General features: G+C 40.0%; 1 protein-coding gene across 21 annotated transcripts in view; it reads left to right on the top strand.

The window, feature by feature from the left end:
- The window catches only part of KCNMA1 (potassium calcium-activated channel subfamily M alpha 1), a gene marked incomplete at both ends in the record, with an annotated part of 759,101 nt that overhangs the window by 716,483 nt on the left and 23,640 nt on the right, over positions 1 to 18,978 (top strand). For 13 of the 21 annotated variants that reach the window (XM_080693568.1, XM_080693563.1, XM_080693562.1 and 10 more), the window contains 2 exons: positions 3,451 to 3,564; positions 8,856 to 8,986. In XM_080693568.1, coding sequence (XP_080549694.1) covers positions 3,451 to 3,564; positions 8,856 to 8,986 — 245 coding nt within the window. Of the gene's footprint in view, positions 1 to 3,450; positions 3,565 to 4,390; positions 4,472 to 8,855; positions 8,987 to 18,978 lie in introns of all 21 variants that reach the window. The other 8 variants (XM_080693576.1, XM_080693572.1, XM_080693569.1 and 5 more) reach the window with 1 other exon arrangement.

The following is an 18,978-nucleotide window of genomic DNA, read 5'->3' as shown; positions in this document are numbered from 1 at the left end:
TACTTTTCCCATATTAGGGCACTAAAGAAAAAAATAATGCTAATAAATTCTGTTCATTTTTAACACAACTGTACACCAAGGAAAAAGGAAAAACCCATGTCCTTTTGTTGATGTTGTCTTTTGCTTTTTAAAAATATATGACTAGCAAAGTAGCAAAATAAGAAAAGGCATTATTATTGCTGAAATTTCCTTGCCAACCAAACCACCCTTCTCTTGGGGTCACACATATAGGGGAGGTATCCAGACCTTCAGTGGAGAGACATCTTTGGACACCCACCACAGTTTGTGAGTTTCAGATGCTAATAGAACCAGGCTTGGTGACTGAAGGGGAAAATGGAATAGGAAAGCAAATGAAAGAGGCCTAGGAAGCAAGAATGTCATTTCTAAATGAAGGTTTCATGCAAAGGAATTGAGTCTTTTCACAGCTGAAAATGGAATCTTTAAATAAGATAAAATAAAGGGGTGCTTTGGCATGTTGCAGGTTCTGTAATGAAATACAGTTCTCCTAAAACTGTGTGACCTGCATTTCTCTCTGCTTTATGGGTGCTATTGCTTGACGTACAAACCCGTATTTTCTCAAGTCAGCATTTGATGATGGATGTCAAAATACAGGCCATGTATTATGCATATAGCATTACCGATTTAAGGTGTTTACTTGTCAAGTTGAAGAAATTCAAAAACGTCACATCCACTGAACCTGCACAGCTGTCACTTGCAGTTTTTCATGCTTTTGAATGAAACTTCTGATGAAAACAGTTTAGTTTTTCCCTTCACTATTCTATGGGAAGAAAGCAGTGAGCATTTAAGATGCATGTTCTTGGTTATATGGTTGGCTGAAAACCACATATTCCAAAGTTCAGGAAGATAGACACAATACCATCATTCAAAATGACTTACTCTATTTATGAATACCTTGCTTTACCCTATATATTAATATAAGAAATAAAATTAAGAGCAATTAGGGAAAGGATGCTAAGGAAAACTTTTTCCCCTAAAAGTATGGAACTTGATATGAAATATATACACAGGAAAGCAAAAACTAAACAAAGCCCTTTTATATTTTTTGGCACTTCATGCAATATGTACCTCCAAACAACAAGCAATTGTTGAGCACCCGTCATTTTGCTCCTGATTCACACATAGCCAAAATGCCAGATTCAGCCCAATCTTGTCACTTTCCTGGAGAGTGAGTCAGAAATCTGGTCACATAATCTATTTGGAGTTTCATTCTGGAAACTTAGCAAATGACTTTGTACCCATGAGCTCCTAGTTTACGATAAGCTCACATCAAGGGCAAAGAGAAACTAAAGTGAATGTGGACACCTGCCTGTCCTCCAAGGGGGGAGCAGGTTGAGCCAAGGCCAGTGGAAGCTGATGGTTCTACTTGTCATGTGCTCCAGCTGGAGAAGTCAGCTTTCACCAAGTGAGTTGTATGAGGTGAGTGTGGTTTTCATGCGTGTGCATCTGTATACATGTCCTTGTAGAGGCAGCTGCTGGTCTGAATGAGTTCTTGCTTTTGCTAAACTTGAAGTTATGATTAGTCCAAACATACGCTAATATGAATTCAGAACTCAGGCTTGAGACCCAAAGGAGCCCACACTGCAAAATCATAAACCAAGCAGGATGCTTTTCAATTTTACTACGTCCACATCTACAATGTCTGCGTTTGGCACACTGAGGAGTCCAGGAATGTACTATAAGAAAGTGGCAGCCAGGCGTGGTGGCACACGCTTGTAATCCCAGTGCTTGGGAGGCCGAGACAGGAGGATCGCACAGGTTCGAAGCCAACCTCAGCTACTTAGTGAGGCTCTCAGCAACTTAGTGAGACCCTTTTTCCAAATAAAATATAAAATAGGGCTGGCAGTATAGCCCAGAGGTAGAAAGCCCCTGGGTTCCACCCCCAGTACTACCAAAAAAAAAAAAAAAAAAAAAGTGGCATATATGTCAGTCAGGAGGATTTTAGTCTCAGTGTGACTTAAAAAGAATATGTTTTATGGTGTGTGCATGCATATATATATATATATGTATGTATGTATACATATGTATATATAAGTATTATAAGCTTGGTATGACATTGTACACCTGTAATCCCAGTACTTGGGAGACTGAAACAGAAGGATTACAGGTTTAAGACCAGCCTCAGCAAGTAAACTCTAAGAAAAACCTAGAAAGATCATGTCTTAAAACTTAAAGTAGAAAGGGCTGAGGGTGTAGCTCAGAGTTAGAACACCTGGAGCTCAATTCCCAGTAACACACACACACACACACACACACACACACACACACACACATATATTATGCATATGTATGTGTATGTATATATATGTGTGTGTTTGTATATTTATCTCTCTTATATATCATAATATCTATATCTATCTCTATATACATATACATACACACATATACACATATATGTGACAATAACATATATACATGCATATATATACATATATATACATATATATGGGGAGATAGAATGAGATATGTACATGTATAAAATCTCATATATTAAGAAACCCTGAGATAGAATGGTTTCAGAGTGGAACTCAAGGATAATCCGTTCCATCATTCAATTCAATCAATATCATTACTTTGGTATTCATCTGATCTTTTTACCCCAGTTATTATATGGTTGTCACAAGTCTAGACACTAGAGGCACATAAAACAACGTCCAGTGGCTTAATGGAGAATCTCTTTCTATGAGTTTCCTTTTAAGACCGATAAAGCAATTCATCAAAGCCCCCTAGCAGATTTACCCCACATCCCATTGACCAGAACTGGGTTTTGAGCCCGGGCCTAAGTCACCCACTGGCAGGAAGATAAGCAGTCAATTGGTGTAACAGTCAGGATGGGAGTCAGGATAGGTTAGATTGTGCTGCAGTAAGAACAGCAACAACAACCAAACGAATCTCAGTGATTTAAAACAATACAACTTTCCCTTTCACTCTGACAGAATGCTTTGGGGGGTCTGGGCACTGTTCAGGGCTGCTGTCCAGTCTTTATCTCCATAGCAACCTGTGCCGGACAGTTGTCATGGCCTGGGTCAGCAATTCACATACTTGCACCAGAAGTAACAAGCACTGCTCCACTAACTTTTAATGGGCCAGAGCATTTCACCTGTCACTTAGTCCTATCCAACTCCAAGAAGACACAGAGGTAAATTTTCCTATGTACCAGAAAGGAGAAGGGAACTGAAATCTAGAAGCAGAATAAATAGAGTAGTCTGGATATTTTTGGAAACTATTAAAGTGTCTTAGAATTATTTGCAATAGTTTCCTACTTTTTACTAAAAAAAAACTCATCAGAATTTATATTGGGAGTGCTAATAATTGAACTGTAAGTAATGCATAAGCTACATTTTGGGGGTTGTAGATATATACTGTACTTTCATTATTTGCACATTTTCCACTTCTCTGATTTTTCTCCCTCTGCTCTTTCCTTCCCACTAGGATTCACGCCTCCAGGAATGGACAGGTCTTCTCCAGATAACAGCCCAGTACATGGGATGTTACGCCAGCCATCCATCACGACTGGGGTCAACATCCCCATCATCACTGAACTAGGTATGTGTCACTGTCAGCTCGGGGGTGGGGGTGGGGTTAGTCCTGTCGCCCAGACCATGAAGAATTCAAGAAGGTTAGCCTATCTTTTGCTTATTTGGCCTCATAGGCTCTAAAGGGGTTCATTCAGTGGGAGGTTGGGTAGAGGTATGGTTAGAAATATGGCAGACTCCCTGAAGGAAAAACTGATCTATCTTTCCGCTGAGATGAATAGACAGTTTCCTTCATGTTACTCACTGTTTTTAAAGGATCATGTGATGATGGCTTTGAGATCTGGGCATCTATTCAGGAAAGGGGAAGAAAGGAGGAAAGAAGGCTCTGTTCCTGGAATTTTTTCTTGTGACTTTCACAGGAAGCACCTCTTTTGAGCATTCTGTCTGGGTCTGGACAGCTCCCACTATCTGAACCTTCCACTCATATGTAAAACCTCAGGTATAAGCCAAACTCATGTTAAGAACTGAGTAGAAGCATTGGGTTTGAGTATAAAAACTCTACATTTAACATATCCTTATTGAATTAACCAGTCAAAAGCCATTTTTAGCAAATGACCTCTCTAGTCCAAAAAAAAAAAAAGAATAAGGTGGGATTTTTGAGGGCCATAATTATTGACCAATGGAATCCAACTTCTAATTTGTCCAAGACACTTCGTGCTACCGTTTGTAAATTTGCAAAACCACCAAGTGGCTTTTTCCCCAAGAAAAATACAAGCCACCCATGGTCCTGGATCTCTTTACTTTAGAATGTTTTCTCTGTTATTCCCTCACTCTTTTCTTTTTCTGTACTTTCCTCCACTCCCTTTCCCTAACCCTTAAATGCCGTATCCAATTAGCTAAACCGGGCAAGTTGCCTTTGGTATCAATCAATCAGGAAAAAAACAGTGGGACGCACATTCTAATGATAACTGAACTGGGTAAGAAGCACTTTTTTTTTCCCTTGACATCGGTATCTCCTTTTGTTCTGTTCTTGGTGTTTCCAACTATCATTGGCTTGTTTTTTATTTCTCCAGCTGCAACAGAAAGGCTACCCCATGGCACTGCTTTGAATGTGTTTTATTTGTGGCTCTGGTTGGAATCGACTGTCTTGTTCTGGCCTTTCTTAATGATTTTTCCCCCACACAGCATCAGTAAACCTTTGATCACACCCATCTGACCTGGCAGTTGTTTCCAAAGCATCTTTGCTCTAATTCATTTTCTGTGGCCCCTGCTCACCCGCCTTCTCCCTATATTCCTCTTCCAACACACTGTCAGTTTGACTGACATGTCTTCACAGCTCTCAGAGGAAGTCAAAGGAGAAATATAAAAATTTTAAGATAAGAAACCTAAGACGATGCCTTCCCTCCAGCTGTTTATTTTCCTTTATTCTGACTTTATTTGCCTTTTTTCCTCCCTACTAGGCCTTTGCTCAGAAGCTCTGGTTCTGAAGCCATAAAAGCAGCTGGTTCCTCTGGGGACCTTTGCTTACTAAAGCCAGATTTCCAGAAGGGTGCAGAAGAGGAGGTTAGCCACCCTGCACTCTGACTTCCCCTCCCATGCCCTCTCTGGGATGTTCACAGTGGATTCATCTGGAAGATAAAGGCCTCCTGTTGTGCCTGCATTTGTCAGGCCCTTCCAGGGCTCCCTGTGACTTGGTTAATAACTCCATGAAGGGTGCCCATCAGCTGCAGGTTTCAGAACCGGGGATTCATCTTCTAAATAGAGACAACGAGAGTGCCGCTCTGCACAAAAGGAGATGGAGAGGTGGGGAGCACCTGCCTTCAAGTGGCTCACAAATGAAATGAACTCTCCATTTTCGTGGCCCAAAAATATATTTCAAAATAAGAGAGCTGGCTTTTAACACAGTAATCTTGCTTGTGAGGTGTCTAGAAACTAAGGAATAAATTGTCTACCACTCAGCACTGCAATATTGTAGACATGGCTATTTATCAGGCCCAATTCACTCAGGTCAAGGAGTACTACACTATTTTCTGTTTCCAGCCAAAGGAGAGGAGAGTGTACTTGGTTAAAAGCCTAGGTTTCTAGATCTCTCTTCTCTGAACTATAGGGCCAATAAGAGACCCAGAGAGTCCATGTAGCCCAGACTTCTGGTTGGAAAATCCATCCTAACAGCTCCATCTCAGCAAACCACAGCAGCATTCCCCAAAACATCAGTGCTGCCGTGCGTGGTGACGCACGCTTGTAATCCCAGCATTCTGGAGGCTGAGACCGGAGGATCGCGGTTCGTGGACAGCCTCAGCTGCTTAGTGAGGCCCTCCACAACTTAGTGAGACCCAGTTTCAAATTAAAGAATTAAAAAATAGGGCAGGGCGTGTAGTTTGGAGGTCAAATGCCCCCGGGTTCCATCCCCAGACCTGCAAAAACAAACAAACAAACAAACAAAACATCAGTGCCAGTAATTCCTTTTTCTACTTGGAACTCATGTGCTGCTAACTATATATCCGGATTTGTGATTAGTGGAAGCAAAAAGAAAAAGTTCGGTGCTCTAAATCTGTGGCATCAACTCAGGTATTCAATAAGCATAATGGACTCTCCTGAGGTCCTTCCCTTACCAGATTCTTCTTTGTGTTCAGAGAGGTTAACACCACTCTCTCCTTCTGTCTAAGCCCTTATTTTCTCATCCTCTGACCACTTTTCCTCCTGCACCATCCCCACAAGTAAATATTAACTGCATGTTCTGAGATGTGTGTAGTATTATACCTGGCCCATAAAATGCCACTTAACAGACACAGAGAGAACCAAGGACAGATGAGTTTTTAAATCTGTGTAATATGTACCAGTTTTTATCCACCTGGAGACCCCCAGTTGACGTTAGGCTCCTGTCAGCTCCACAGGAAAGAACTGTTTGGAAGCTGTTTAGCTTAGTGTTTCCACATGCATTTTGGGATGATGATCTTTTCACCTTTTAGCACCCACATAATTACTCTTCGGTGAAATAATGGGCTTTGGGTCATGCTTCCTGTTTTCTCTCTGAAGTTGGGCATCCCAAAACCAAATGCAAGTTTTTCGCTGAACCCTGGCAAGTGCCTAGAACGCTTTTCCAATGACCCATAGCCTGAAATCACTGAAAATTTGGGGTCCTCTCCCCTACTTGGGAGCTACTTTTCCTCCCTGTGTAGCATCATCCCATCCCTATCCCCTTGAGAATAGGTCACAGATTCTGTTCCTTTTGGAGTGTTGATGGACACACCATCAGCAGCTATTGTGAGGAAGTAAAACCACACTCTTCCGCATGTGTTCTCTAGCTTATATTTTCTGATTCCCAAAGCTGAAACCTTAACCTGTGGCCTACAACATACCTTTGGACTATAAGACAAAATTACAACAAATTTCATTTTGAAATCTTAATTGGCTTTGTGATTCTATAATGAGGCAGTGTCCCAAACCAAAATCATTCAGAATGCTGGGGCCCACTGCATGGGCGGTCATGTTTATAACCAGAGAAGTGGCATGGAGAAGTGAGATATTGAGACAGTCCGATTGGTTACAGGGCATGGCTTGTCCTATTCAGACCTGGTATGAAGAGTTGGCTGCTTGTGATTGGCCAAGATTCAGCTACTTGTTAAAAGAATAGGTTGTATTTCATTGACACATCATGTTAGGTTACAGTTCACTATGTATGAGAAACCTTTATACCAAACTTAAAATATGTACAGAGGCAGTTTTAGGCCAAACTTAATTAGATTTAACAGGACAAATAAAGATAAGGAAAAGCTGTGTGAAGCATCCATAGGCAAACCTTTTTGTTTGTGTTTCCAGAGAAGCCAGGAATTTTCATAATGTGATGGACTGACAGACATTTAATGTCAGAAAGGTGATCATGAGCACAGCCTCCAGTTATCTAGTGCACAGTTTGCTCGAGGTGTACACCAGGCTCACCAGACACGATCTCATAGGAGCCTCTTGACAGCCAAGGAGAGAACTGCTATAATTTCCCCATTTCACAGAGAGAACCTAAAGTGTAGGATCACAAAACGCTTTACCCAAGAAAATTGGTAATAGAGCCAGGACTCAAAGCCCAGCTGTCAGAACCTGGATTTTGGACTTTTACCCAATTGCAATTCATGTTGATACAGTGGAGACTCCAATATGATAAACTTTGGAAAAACCAAGATAAAATTAATCCCCATTAAGAATCTTTCTGTAGGAAAGAAAACATGGTGTCGTTTAAAAGTAATCTCACTCCTAACCTTTTATCCCATTATTAGTTATTCCCTCTCATGCAATAAATAAGTTTAAAGTTTTTAAAAAGTTGTCAAACATATATTTCAAAAAATTAAAACAATAGCTCTAGAAAGAGAATTCACTGCCAATACATTTAGAGAGAAATCAGAAAAAGGAAGCTCATCTATTCTCTTCCTAAAAGCACAATAATGATTCCAGAAATCATGAGTGCCCCTCTCCCCTCTCCCACACTTTCCTCCTATTACTTGCTCTGCAGAAGTGATCATTTCTAAAGCCAAGATGGGAATGAAAATTAATTTGTCACTTAATTTTTAATAAGGTAAAGACATCTGAATGACACAGCTAATCAGTGTGCACATGTGTGCATGCGGGAGGAGCCCTTGAGGAATCCACAGATAGAGATGAAATTCAGCATTCAGTGCTGTAGCTGCCTAAGTAGAAGCTCAGAGAAGATGGAGCTGTTTCAAAGGGAGAGGGAGAACGTGGGCGGAGCCATGCTACACAGAATGCAGAGAAAGTCTCCATGGCAAGCAGCAGCATGCAGCCAGTGATCCATCCCACCTGGGGGGATCCTGAGCATTCCGCAGGGACAAGGGACACTCTCCAGGCCAATCCCCAGGGCAAGCAGTGGGTCATGCCTGAGGGTGAATTCCTTGCTATTTGCCTTCGCTGCAATCCCAGTCCATTGCTCTTTCCTCTGAATGAATTGCTTTATTTTCTTTTGGCTAAACTTACCATCCCAGCATGGCTGTTCATCATTGAAATATGTCCATCTCTCAAAGGACTTGGCTACCAAAAAACTCTCTAGGGTGTTTTTGGGTCATGATTCTAAAACCATACCAGAGACCAGCCAGCACTGTCTACTGGTCCTTGCGCAGCCTGCCACAGGGCAAGCCTGCTTGGCCTTATTGTTCTCCAGGTCTCAGAAGTTAAACAACCCCATAGGAGCAGTCCATTGAGCCTCTCTGCCTCTTCACCCAAAGATCCATCAACAGCTTTCCCATGCTTTGTTCCTTTTCAGTGACTTCAGTGTTTCTAAACCACCTACCTGGTCTCTCTAGACTCTGCTGCCATATGTGGTCTCCAGTGCTAATTCTTCTTTTATGCTTTTTCTAGTGAATGATACTAATGTTCAGTTTTTGGACCAAGATGACGATGATGACCCTGACACAGAACTGTACCTCACACAGCCCTTTGCCTGTGGGACAGCTTTTGCCGTCAGTGTCCTGGACTCACTCATGAGCGCGGTGAGTTCTCCAGCTCCCTTCTCCCAACTCAGTGGGTGAAGGAGGTACCAGTGGACCAGCCCCAAGGTAGGAGGCACTGGCTGGTGCTGGAGCTATGGCCAAGAGCAGCACTTCATGAAGTGTGCATTCTAAAGCGGAATACTGACCTTAATCAAATAACCACACAGTACAAGGAAGGCTATGACCTGACTGGCCTTGGGGACCAAAGAAAGATTCCCTAAGGAAATAATATGTAATTTAAACTAAGATCTGAGCCTTAAGAAGGGAGATTTTGTGGAGAAGAGTATTCCTCCAGAAAAGAAGGGAAGCAAATGCAAATGCCCAGTGGAGGCAGTGGGGAAACTGACTCTGAAGAAAGGCAAAGAAAGATGTTGAGCTGGACCACAGGGAGAAAGTGACTAGGAGGGGCAGAGACAATCCAGCTTAGACCTCGAGAACCACCAAAGCTATTTTCACAGTTTTGTCTTTTTCATAAGAGCAATGGAGAGGCATTGCAGGTGTGAAGTTAGAGAGTGGTGTTATCAGGTTTGTATTTTAAGGAATTGCCTTAACCAGTGCATGGAAGATGGCTTAGAGGAGAAAGATGGCAGTAGGAAATCTGAATAAAAGGCTATCGAATCTTGGACTAGGGTAGGGCTGATGGAGATGGGGGAAGGTAGGTAATAAAACTGATACGATGTGGGAATAGGTTAAAGATAAGAAGAAGGTAGAGGAGATGATGGGTCAAGGGCAACTCCTAACTCACTGCTTTCTCTGAAACAGCAGTCCTTGGATGAGGACTAGGTGTGAGAACAAGACCTGGGCAATTCTCTGCTGCAGGGAAGGGCCAGAGCAATGACAGAGAAGTGGTCAGGCTGGTGGAGAGACTAAAAACAGCTTTCTTTTCTTAATAGCTTGATGTGTATCAAGCAGTCAAGTCATTTGTTGGCATACTTTTGCAACCTAAAACAAATAGCAATTAAAAATAATAGATCTCAACTTAATGGCACCATCTTTCACTGCAAAAGGCAGGAGCTGACATTTAGAATGGGTCATAACCTGGCCATTGTGAAGTGTTACCACTGAGTGTCTTTATTTACTACATAGAAAATCCTCTTTACTTGGAGTTCTCAAATTCACAATTTGCAAAATTTAGACCTAGGCTGGGTAAAAACTGACCTTTGGAGAATCTATGTAAAAGAGCTTTATTGAACACATTAAAACCATAACATAGCTCAGATAATTTTTATACACATACATTTCTTCAACTGCTTAAGTTTATTCTCTTGAATGTGTTAAAACTGATGTGCTAATTATGCATTATTCTCATCTATTCATTAGTGCTAATCCCAGAAGGACTTCTATTTGAGGAAAGAAATAACATGAAGCTTTTTAAAACTAATTTAGGTCATTCCATATTCCTGAACATGATCCAACTATAAGCATATCTTGGGTAAAATCAGAATTATAGATTTAAAAATAATTATGAAACAATATTCATCTCAATTAAGGTTGACTTGGTTTCACATCATGCTGTTACTTTTCAAGGGAGAAAGGAGGAAAAACACTCTCTAGAGGAGGTTGCTCCTGCTTCTTGGGTCTCAGCACCTTGTCTAATGATACCTAGGCTCACCTTCCTACCTGCTAGTGAAATTGTTCTCCACCATTGTAAGCAGGCCAAAAGAAATGGCAGAAGCAACAAGATATGCTCACTAGAGCACCTTATCCTCTATAATAAGCCCCATATTCTTCAAATCCAGCTTCAAATGGAGTTTTGTAATTCATCTCTTTAGAAATGTCATTTTAATTCTAATCCTAATTAGAGAGTTTTCAGAAGATTATTTTCAGAAAAACATAGCTAAGTTGTTTACAGCAGATCTTTTTTCAGAATTATGATAATATTTCAAAATTCAAATTTATAAAATTGTTAGCCAGGAGTGGTGGTGCACACCTGGGAAGCTTAAATAGTAGAATTGCAAGTTTGAGGACCACCTCAGCAAAAAATAAGACTCTCATCAACCTAGCAGGACCCTGTTTCAAAATAAAAATAGGGCTGGAAGTGTAGCTTGGATTGAACCCTTGGGTTCAATCCCTTATCCCCTCCCCCACATACAAAATTACAAAAATTATGTACATTTGTACATATCAGACATGTTCCAGGCCAAATCAGCCTCAGAATTTTTAAGGCTATTTTTTCCTAATTTTTTAAAATTTCAAAATAGTAGTAGCAGAGTATTCAACCATGCAAGAGCCTCTTCTGAACAAAGACCCTGTGTAGCTACCTGGGCCAAACATCCATGAAGCCAGCCTGCTCCAAGGAATGCAGTTGGTTTCAACAACACAAAATTTCTGCAGAGCCAATGAGGCATTCGGCAGCCATGGCATGATGGTGGAGAAGCATATAGATATGAGTTGCACAGTTTTCTATTTATTGGATCACCAGGGAGTCAATTCTTAAGAACTCAGATAAGAAATCAAAGGGGAATTGGTTTGAAATAGTAATAATCTTTAAAACCATCTCTAATCTCCTTTAAAATGCAAATTAAAATGTTTGGGAGGAGGTGGCTAGGATATGTATGGATGCAATAGCCTGAGAGCAATATTTCTTCTTTATTCTGACCTGGATTAAAAAGCAGCACAGTTTGTAATAGCCAATATATGGAACCAACCTAGATCTCCATCAACAGATGAGTGGATTGCAAAATTATGGGAAATACACACAATGGAATTCTATTCAGCTATAAAGAAAAATAAAATAACAGCATTTGCAAGAAGATGGAAGGAACTAGAGGACATTATGTTAAGTGAGATTAGTCAAGCACAGAAAGAGAAGGGATATATGTTTTCTCCAATATGCCCAAGCTAGGGAGTAGTGGTAATACCAGAGGGATTCCAGAGGATGGTGGGGAAATCTCAGCAGAGCTTGAATGGAAGGATAGGAGAGGAAGAAAGCTGAGGTTATTCAATGGAGGAGCTACATACGAATATGTGTAGTAGCATAAATACAACATGATTAACCTGGACACTCTCTATTGGGGGGAAGGGAAAAGAAGGGGGAAGGGCATGAAGTACAATGTAAATGTATACCACTCTCAATATGTTCCACTTATAAAGAAATAAAAATTAAATTAAAAAAATTTTAAAAAAAGATGTCAGGAATCTAGGACCCATCATGGTATTTATCAGCAGTAGCATCATTTATTGTTGGCACAGAACTGTGTGGGGCACTTCAGCTACATGATCTGACCTGTTGGGCAGTAAGTAAACCAACCTGGTGTAAGTGTTGAAGCAAGACATATTTAACTGGCCCAGTGATAGGGACTTTTCAAATCATTAATCACAGTGCCTAGTAAATGATGTTATTGTTGTCTAGGATGAACGAGTTCTATGCAAAGGTCTTGAATTGAGTCTAGTTTAACAGACCAAATTGGGTCTAGAGCTTTTTGATAAAGTGTTACCTGTGATTTCTTTGCATTGTACCCCAACACTAATTTATAAAGAGGTGGTTCCGTCAGACACAAGGCAGTGACTAGAAGGAACTAAAAGGGTTAGTGAGAATATAAATTGAGAAACTGAGACACCTCCAAACAGCAGGAGCCAGAGGTGAGCTTCCATCTCAGGCATCTGCTCCCAAGCACCCTCACAACATTCAGACACAAATTTCTCGAGATGTCAATGATCTCCTTTTTCTGGCACTCCTCTCCAAATTGCCATTTAATCATGTGTCTAAACATTTCCTGAATATTGTCCTTCATAACTCAGCTCCTGCTGCTCACTGCTTCATTTGTTAAAAGCATAATGCTTTGATCCATCATAGGCATTCCTGGAACAGATAGGGATGTTACAGACATGGCCCTGTGGCTTCATCCTACAAATCAAGGGCAGAAATCCATGAGGAGAGGGAATAAGTATGCTTATGACTTATGCTTCTAAAACTCATGACCCAGAAATGCATTTTTCCCAGAATGATCCCAGCTTGTCTCTCTCTTTCCCTTCCCTCCCTGTTTCTGTCCATCTCTCTTTCTCTCTCTGTCTCAAACATACACAAGATGAAAGGAAGCCTGTCCAATTTTAGGGCTGAAACTGGCATGTGAGTGTTAGTATTCAGATTTCTTTTCTACCTAACTACCAATTCCTCCTAAACCCAGCCTCAAACCTAGTATCAGTTCTGCCAATGTAAGTTTTCCCTAGCAAGAGAAAATAAGACCTGGACTCAAGGGCCAGAACAGTACCGCCATGTACTGGCTGTGTGATCTGAACCTTAGTTTGCTTATCTTTAAAATGGGAATAATTGTATCTATCCCATAAGGTTGTGAGATGAATCAATAATTAAGTTTGTGAAGTGATTAGTGTATTACTTAGTACAAGAAAAACTCTGTGTTTGTTTATCATTCTTATGGTTTTTAATCTATTGACTTATTGAGTACTTAATAAATGCCAAGCATTGTTCCCGAAGCTGAGTATTCAGTATAAAGAAGACACAGACCCTTCCCTCCTGTTGTATAAATGTTTATTCTAGTAGGCCAAACAATAGATAACAACTAAGTGAGAAAATTTATAATGCCACATAGGAAATTAAATTTGAAATACATGAAGTGGTTTGCATAGCATGTCACTGGGCCATGAACTGGATATTGTAGCCTCTGGTTCTGGTTACCAGTAGTGCTCAAATGTCTATTCTACTGTCTGGGGCTCAGTTAAATTCAATTGTTAAATGAGAATACTACTAGCAACACTTGAAACTTAGATTAATCATATAAGAACAAAAGTGTATGAGAATTTTTCACTGAGAAGACACATGTAACTATAATGACACAGAGTTAGTGTGTGTGTGTGTGTGTGTGTGTGTGTGTGTGTGTGTGTGTATACATGTACTCATACCCATTCTCTGTGTCTCTGTCTGTCTTTCTCTCTCTGTCACATATATACACACATCTTAGACTGATAAGATTTGGAAGCTAAGTGAGTAGATGAGTAAGGAATATTCAGAATTATCTCCTTTTTTTTAATATCAGAGACCTGTTTGCCAGAAATAACTGAATTTGCATTTGTATGACTGGGTGATGCAACCTTCTGGACAATGGGTCCGTATGATTTACCATCTAAACTGTATTTATGCTAAGGGCCATAAAAACGAATAATAAATAGTAGTAGCTTAACAATCTGTGTCGTTGTTATGGAAAAATTTGAGCTATCTGTCAGCCCAAGCTAAGCCAGTCCCTGTGATTTCAGAGACATAAATTCCTGCTCCATGGTCCTCTTCCTTACAGTTGACTCAAGAGCTTCCATTTCTTTTTCCCGCATGGTTGTCGATGGATAATCCACAGGCCATGCCAAAGCTGACACACCATCAGCAATGCCAGGTCTAAGTGGTAAATTCTGGGATGTCCTACTGTATTCAAGGACATACCCCTGCTATCAGATCAGGCCAGGCAGACCCAAGATATGAAAAAATAAAATAAAATAAAATAATCCAGTAGTTCTCATCTCTCAGGAAAGAAAAATACTAAAAATAAAAATCTACACCATGAAAACTAGCAAATATAAAAAATGGCAGCTATGACATGGAAAATGACAATTTTAGAGCAATTATAAACGAAAGGCAGAGTGCCATTAAAGTTAAGGCAATGTTATTAAAAGATGTGTTAATTTTCAGTTAAATTTTCTATAAAAGACCAATTAGTTTAAAAGGCTTGACAGCATTAACTGTGAAACATAAGCTCCGGTAATTATACTTCAAAAAAATAAAAAGAGGAAGATACTCAAGCATGGTGGAGATGCACACACAGGAGCAGCGCAGAGCTGGCTAGATGGCGGTGCAGGCTCAGGTTTCCCTGCTGTGATTCCTTGGTCTTTTGCACAGCCTTTGTGGTTTCCTAAGTTTCCATACAGGACCTGAGAATCACTCAACTTTAGAAGCCAAAAGGATCACACATCAGATGGGAGCTGGCCTGTCTGTCAGAGATGAGAACACAGAGGGTCAGGGAGAGGGCATTTATCAAGTTGATGCATCGCTAGTTGTTGTTTTATGAGCTATCACTTATTATTAGTTGTGTATCAGAAGTTCCACAGATTCTTTCACTTAACACTAATCTATAAGCTCTTGGTTTGTGTTTTCTTTTTTTTTCATCTTTGTTACATAGATGAGGAATCAAAAGCACAGAAAAGGTAGGCATCTTTCCAACTGTGGTAGCTATTACCATGCCAGCTGGATCCCAGAGTCTATGCTCATAACCAGGGCACCATGTTGCCCTGCTCAGAAGGAAGGCTTCCTGGCCAGTTGGAAGGCTTAGCAGTGGGAAGAGAGACCTTATATTTATTAGACTACACAGGTATCCTGATTGCAAGACCTGAATAGGGCTAGAATTCACTGTTCCTATGCTGCCCCAAACCCATGTGACACAGGAATAAGTCATTTGGAAGGCTCTCTGGAGACAAATCCTGCCAGAGTTGGAGATTCTATACAAGAAGAGTCTCTCATAGGCTTCTAGCACAACTATCAGGAACATGGTTCATGGTGAGGTATGGGAAAGTCTACAGGTACAAAAGGCTAGAAGACAAAGAATCATAGTCACACATTACCCCTACCTCAGAATTTTGTATTCTTATAATTCTAGTATTTCTGTTAACCCAGAAATAATTGTGCCTTCTGAGTCAAGTGAGGTGTAGCAAGGTTTGTTCTGTCTAGAAAACATTCCACAGGAACTGTCTTTGATGGTTGGCAAATCCAACACCTGGTTTATTCCATAAGGCTGAAAATGCCACTTCCTATGCAGAAAGCACTAAATTTGTGCTTAATCACAGGCTGCCGGATGCTCTGTGAAGTGACTCTTCTCCCTAACCACATAAAAATTTTGTGCTCTCTAATATAACCAACTCAGCACCATTTTTCAGAAAAGATTCTGTCTTTCCACCAAATTATTCAGGTCACAAAGAGACCTTGATACATGTTCAGAGCACACTTACGTGCAATGCTCAAAGACCTGTGCATCTGAATGTTGTGACATTGAGACAGCAGTAAGATTCTGCAGACAGAAATACATCATCAATCTGTAATCTCAGATTATACTGCCCACAGTGATAGTCCTTGTTGCCTGCATAAAAACATCAAGGAGAGCCACTGGATGCAGTGCCAGCTCAGAGGGCAGAAATTGGGCTCAAAGTTGTGAGCAGTCCCAGAATTTTTCAGACATCAGTAAAACCCTTTGACTTACTTTCAAATTAGACCTGTAAACAAGAAATTTTTGAAAGGGAAATAGTCACTGAGTTATACACAATTTCACTCTAAACCAAGATCTGGGGACGTGTAGGCACTCAATAAATGTCCGTGACTGACTGACCAAAAAGATTAAACTGGTTCATTGTAACATTTTTCAACACAGAAAGGGAAACATGTTAAGGTCAAATACTAAAGATTTGACAAAACAATACCCTTTCAGGTTGACCTTTGAAATTTATTCCAATGGAGAATTTATAGTATTCTTTATTTAAAAGGCATGGCTGTGCTTTCCCTAGAAAAATTACTCCCGCTCCTTGTGAAAAAATCGGAAAGCATAAAGACAAATGAAGAAGAAAATTTAAGTGACCCATATTCTCAGCAACAAAGATAAACATGGCTAATAGTTGGGCATATTTTCTTTCAGATAAATAGGTAAATTTAGACTCTTTAGGTTTGGGTTATTTCTTTTTCAGTTAATATTTTACCTAGAGCATTTTATCATGTCATATGCTTAGTTATTATGATCTGTAGAGGTTTCAAAGAACTTCTGAAACTCCATTCTATGTACCAGGATCTATTACTCTAATGTCGGGTTATTTACATTGTTTTTTTTTTTAATTGTTGTAATACTAACTAATCCTAGTCTTAGTTTTTTTGTCACTATAAAAATATTTGAAATAATTATCTTATAGAGTTAAAGGTTTATTTTGCTTCATAGTTTTGGAGGTTCCAGTCCATGACAGGTTGGCCTCTTTGCTTTGGACCTGTGGCGAAACAGCACATCATGGTGGCTGTGTGTAGTAGAGCTAAACTCTACTACACATAAGCTAAACCTTATGGCCAGAAACAGAGAGGAAGAGACCAGGGTCCCTTTATCCCCTTCAAGGGCACACCTCAATAAGTTGAAAACCTTCTATTAGGCCCCACCTCTTAAAAATTCTAGCGACCCCCCCAATAGCACCCAAGGTGGAGACCAAGCCCTTAACATGGGCCTTTGGAGAATATCCCAGATCCAAAGTATAGCACACCATGATGAATATTATTGTGCGTAATTTTTTTTTTGGTGCCAAAAACATACATTAGAAAATAGGCGAGGTGCCGGGCCTGGTGGTGCACACTTGTAATCCCCGTGCTTGGGAGGCAGAGACAGGAAGATCTCGCTGGTTTGAAGCCAGCTGTGCTGGATTAAGAGACCCTTTTTCATTTTTTTTTTAATTTTTTGGTGGTACTGGGGTTCCTGGAAGCCCTTCTACCTCCGGGCTACACTCCCAGACCTCTTTTTACATTTTATATTTGGAAACAGGGTCTCCTAAGCCAGCGTGCGCGGCTGGCTTTGAACCTGCGCGATCCTCCTGTCTCTGCCTCCCAAGCGCGGGGATTACAAGCGTGCGCCACCACGCCCGGCCTAAGAGACCCTTTTTCAAAAAAAAAAAAAAAATAGGTCTGGGAGTGTAGCCAGGAAGTAGAAAGGTTTCCAGGAACCCCAGTGCCACCAAAAAAAAAAAAAAAAAAAAAAAAAAAAAGAAAAGAAAAGAAAAGAAAAGAAAAGAAAATAGGCAACCTTTTCAGTAAATGATACTAGGAAAACTAGTTATACATTTCTAGAAAAGTAGAATTAAATTCCTACCTCTCACCCTGCATGAGAGTCAACTCACGTTGGATCAAAGACCTGGAAATCAGACCAGAATAATTTAAATTATTAGTCAAGGGCATAGTCCAACACTAACATGAAGGCACAGGTAAAAAAAAAAAAAAAAACTTCCTCAGTAAGACCAGCAAAGCTCAGGAAATTAAAACAAAAATTAGCATATGGAATGGCATCAAACTAAAAAGTTTCTGTTCATCAAAGGAAATCATCAAGAGTCTAAAGAGAGAGCCTACAGAATGGGAGAAGATCTTTTCCTGCCATTCCTCTGATATAGAACTAATATTTAGAATATACAAATTACTTCAAATGCTTAACGCTAAAAAATTAAGAAATGGGACAATTGAACTAAATAGTCACTTCACAAAAATACAAATGGCCCGTAAATGTACAAAAAATGTTCAACATCATTAGTAATTAGGGAGATGCAAATCAAAACTACACTGAGATACCATCTAACCCAAGTAGAATGATAATCATCAAGAAGCCAGACAACAATAAATGCTAGTTGAGGATGTGGGGAAATACAAATTCTTCTATGCTGTTGGTGAGACTACAAATTAGTAAATAAATCTTTGAACAAGTAATTACCTTGAGCTAAAGTTACTAGGTTATTTTTATTTCTTTTTCTTTTTCTTTTTTTCTTTCTTTATTTTTTTGTTGTACCAGAGATGGAACCTAGGGGCATTCTACTTCCCAGTTACACCCTTAACTCTATTTTTCATTCTTTATTTTGAAACAGGGTGTCACTGAGTTGCAAAGGGTCTAAGTAGCCGAGGCTGTCTGTGAACCATGATCCTCCTTCTCAGCTTCCCAAATGCTGGGATTACATAATGTGCCACCACGCCTGGCAAGTTACTAGGTTTTTAACAAATATAAACACTTTTGATGCTCCTGATTTATATTACCTAATGCCTCTCAGAAGCAGTCATACCTCGCCCACCCATCACTAGTGTGTAAATGCCATTTCTTGTACTCTGGGGGTGGGCTGGTTGTCATTTTCCCTAGGAATTGTGAGTATGATACTTTTTAAAAATATGTTTTTATATTGTATATGATCATGAAAATGTACATATATTTTTTGAGTTCTTCTTTAACTTTTGTCCTTAAAGAGTGCATGCTTCAGAACAGAGCTATCAAAACTGTCTT

The sequence above is a fragment of the Muscardinus avellanarius genome, assembly GCF_963383645.1.
Source record: "Muscardinus avellanarius genome assembly, chromosome: 4".
NCBI lineage: Eukaryota > Metazoa > Chordata > Mammalia > Rodentia > Gliridae > Muscardinus > Muscardinus avellanarius.
This window is presented reverse-complemented; position numbering and strand designations above follow the sequence as displayed.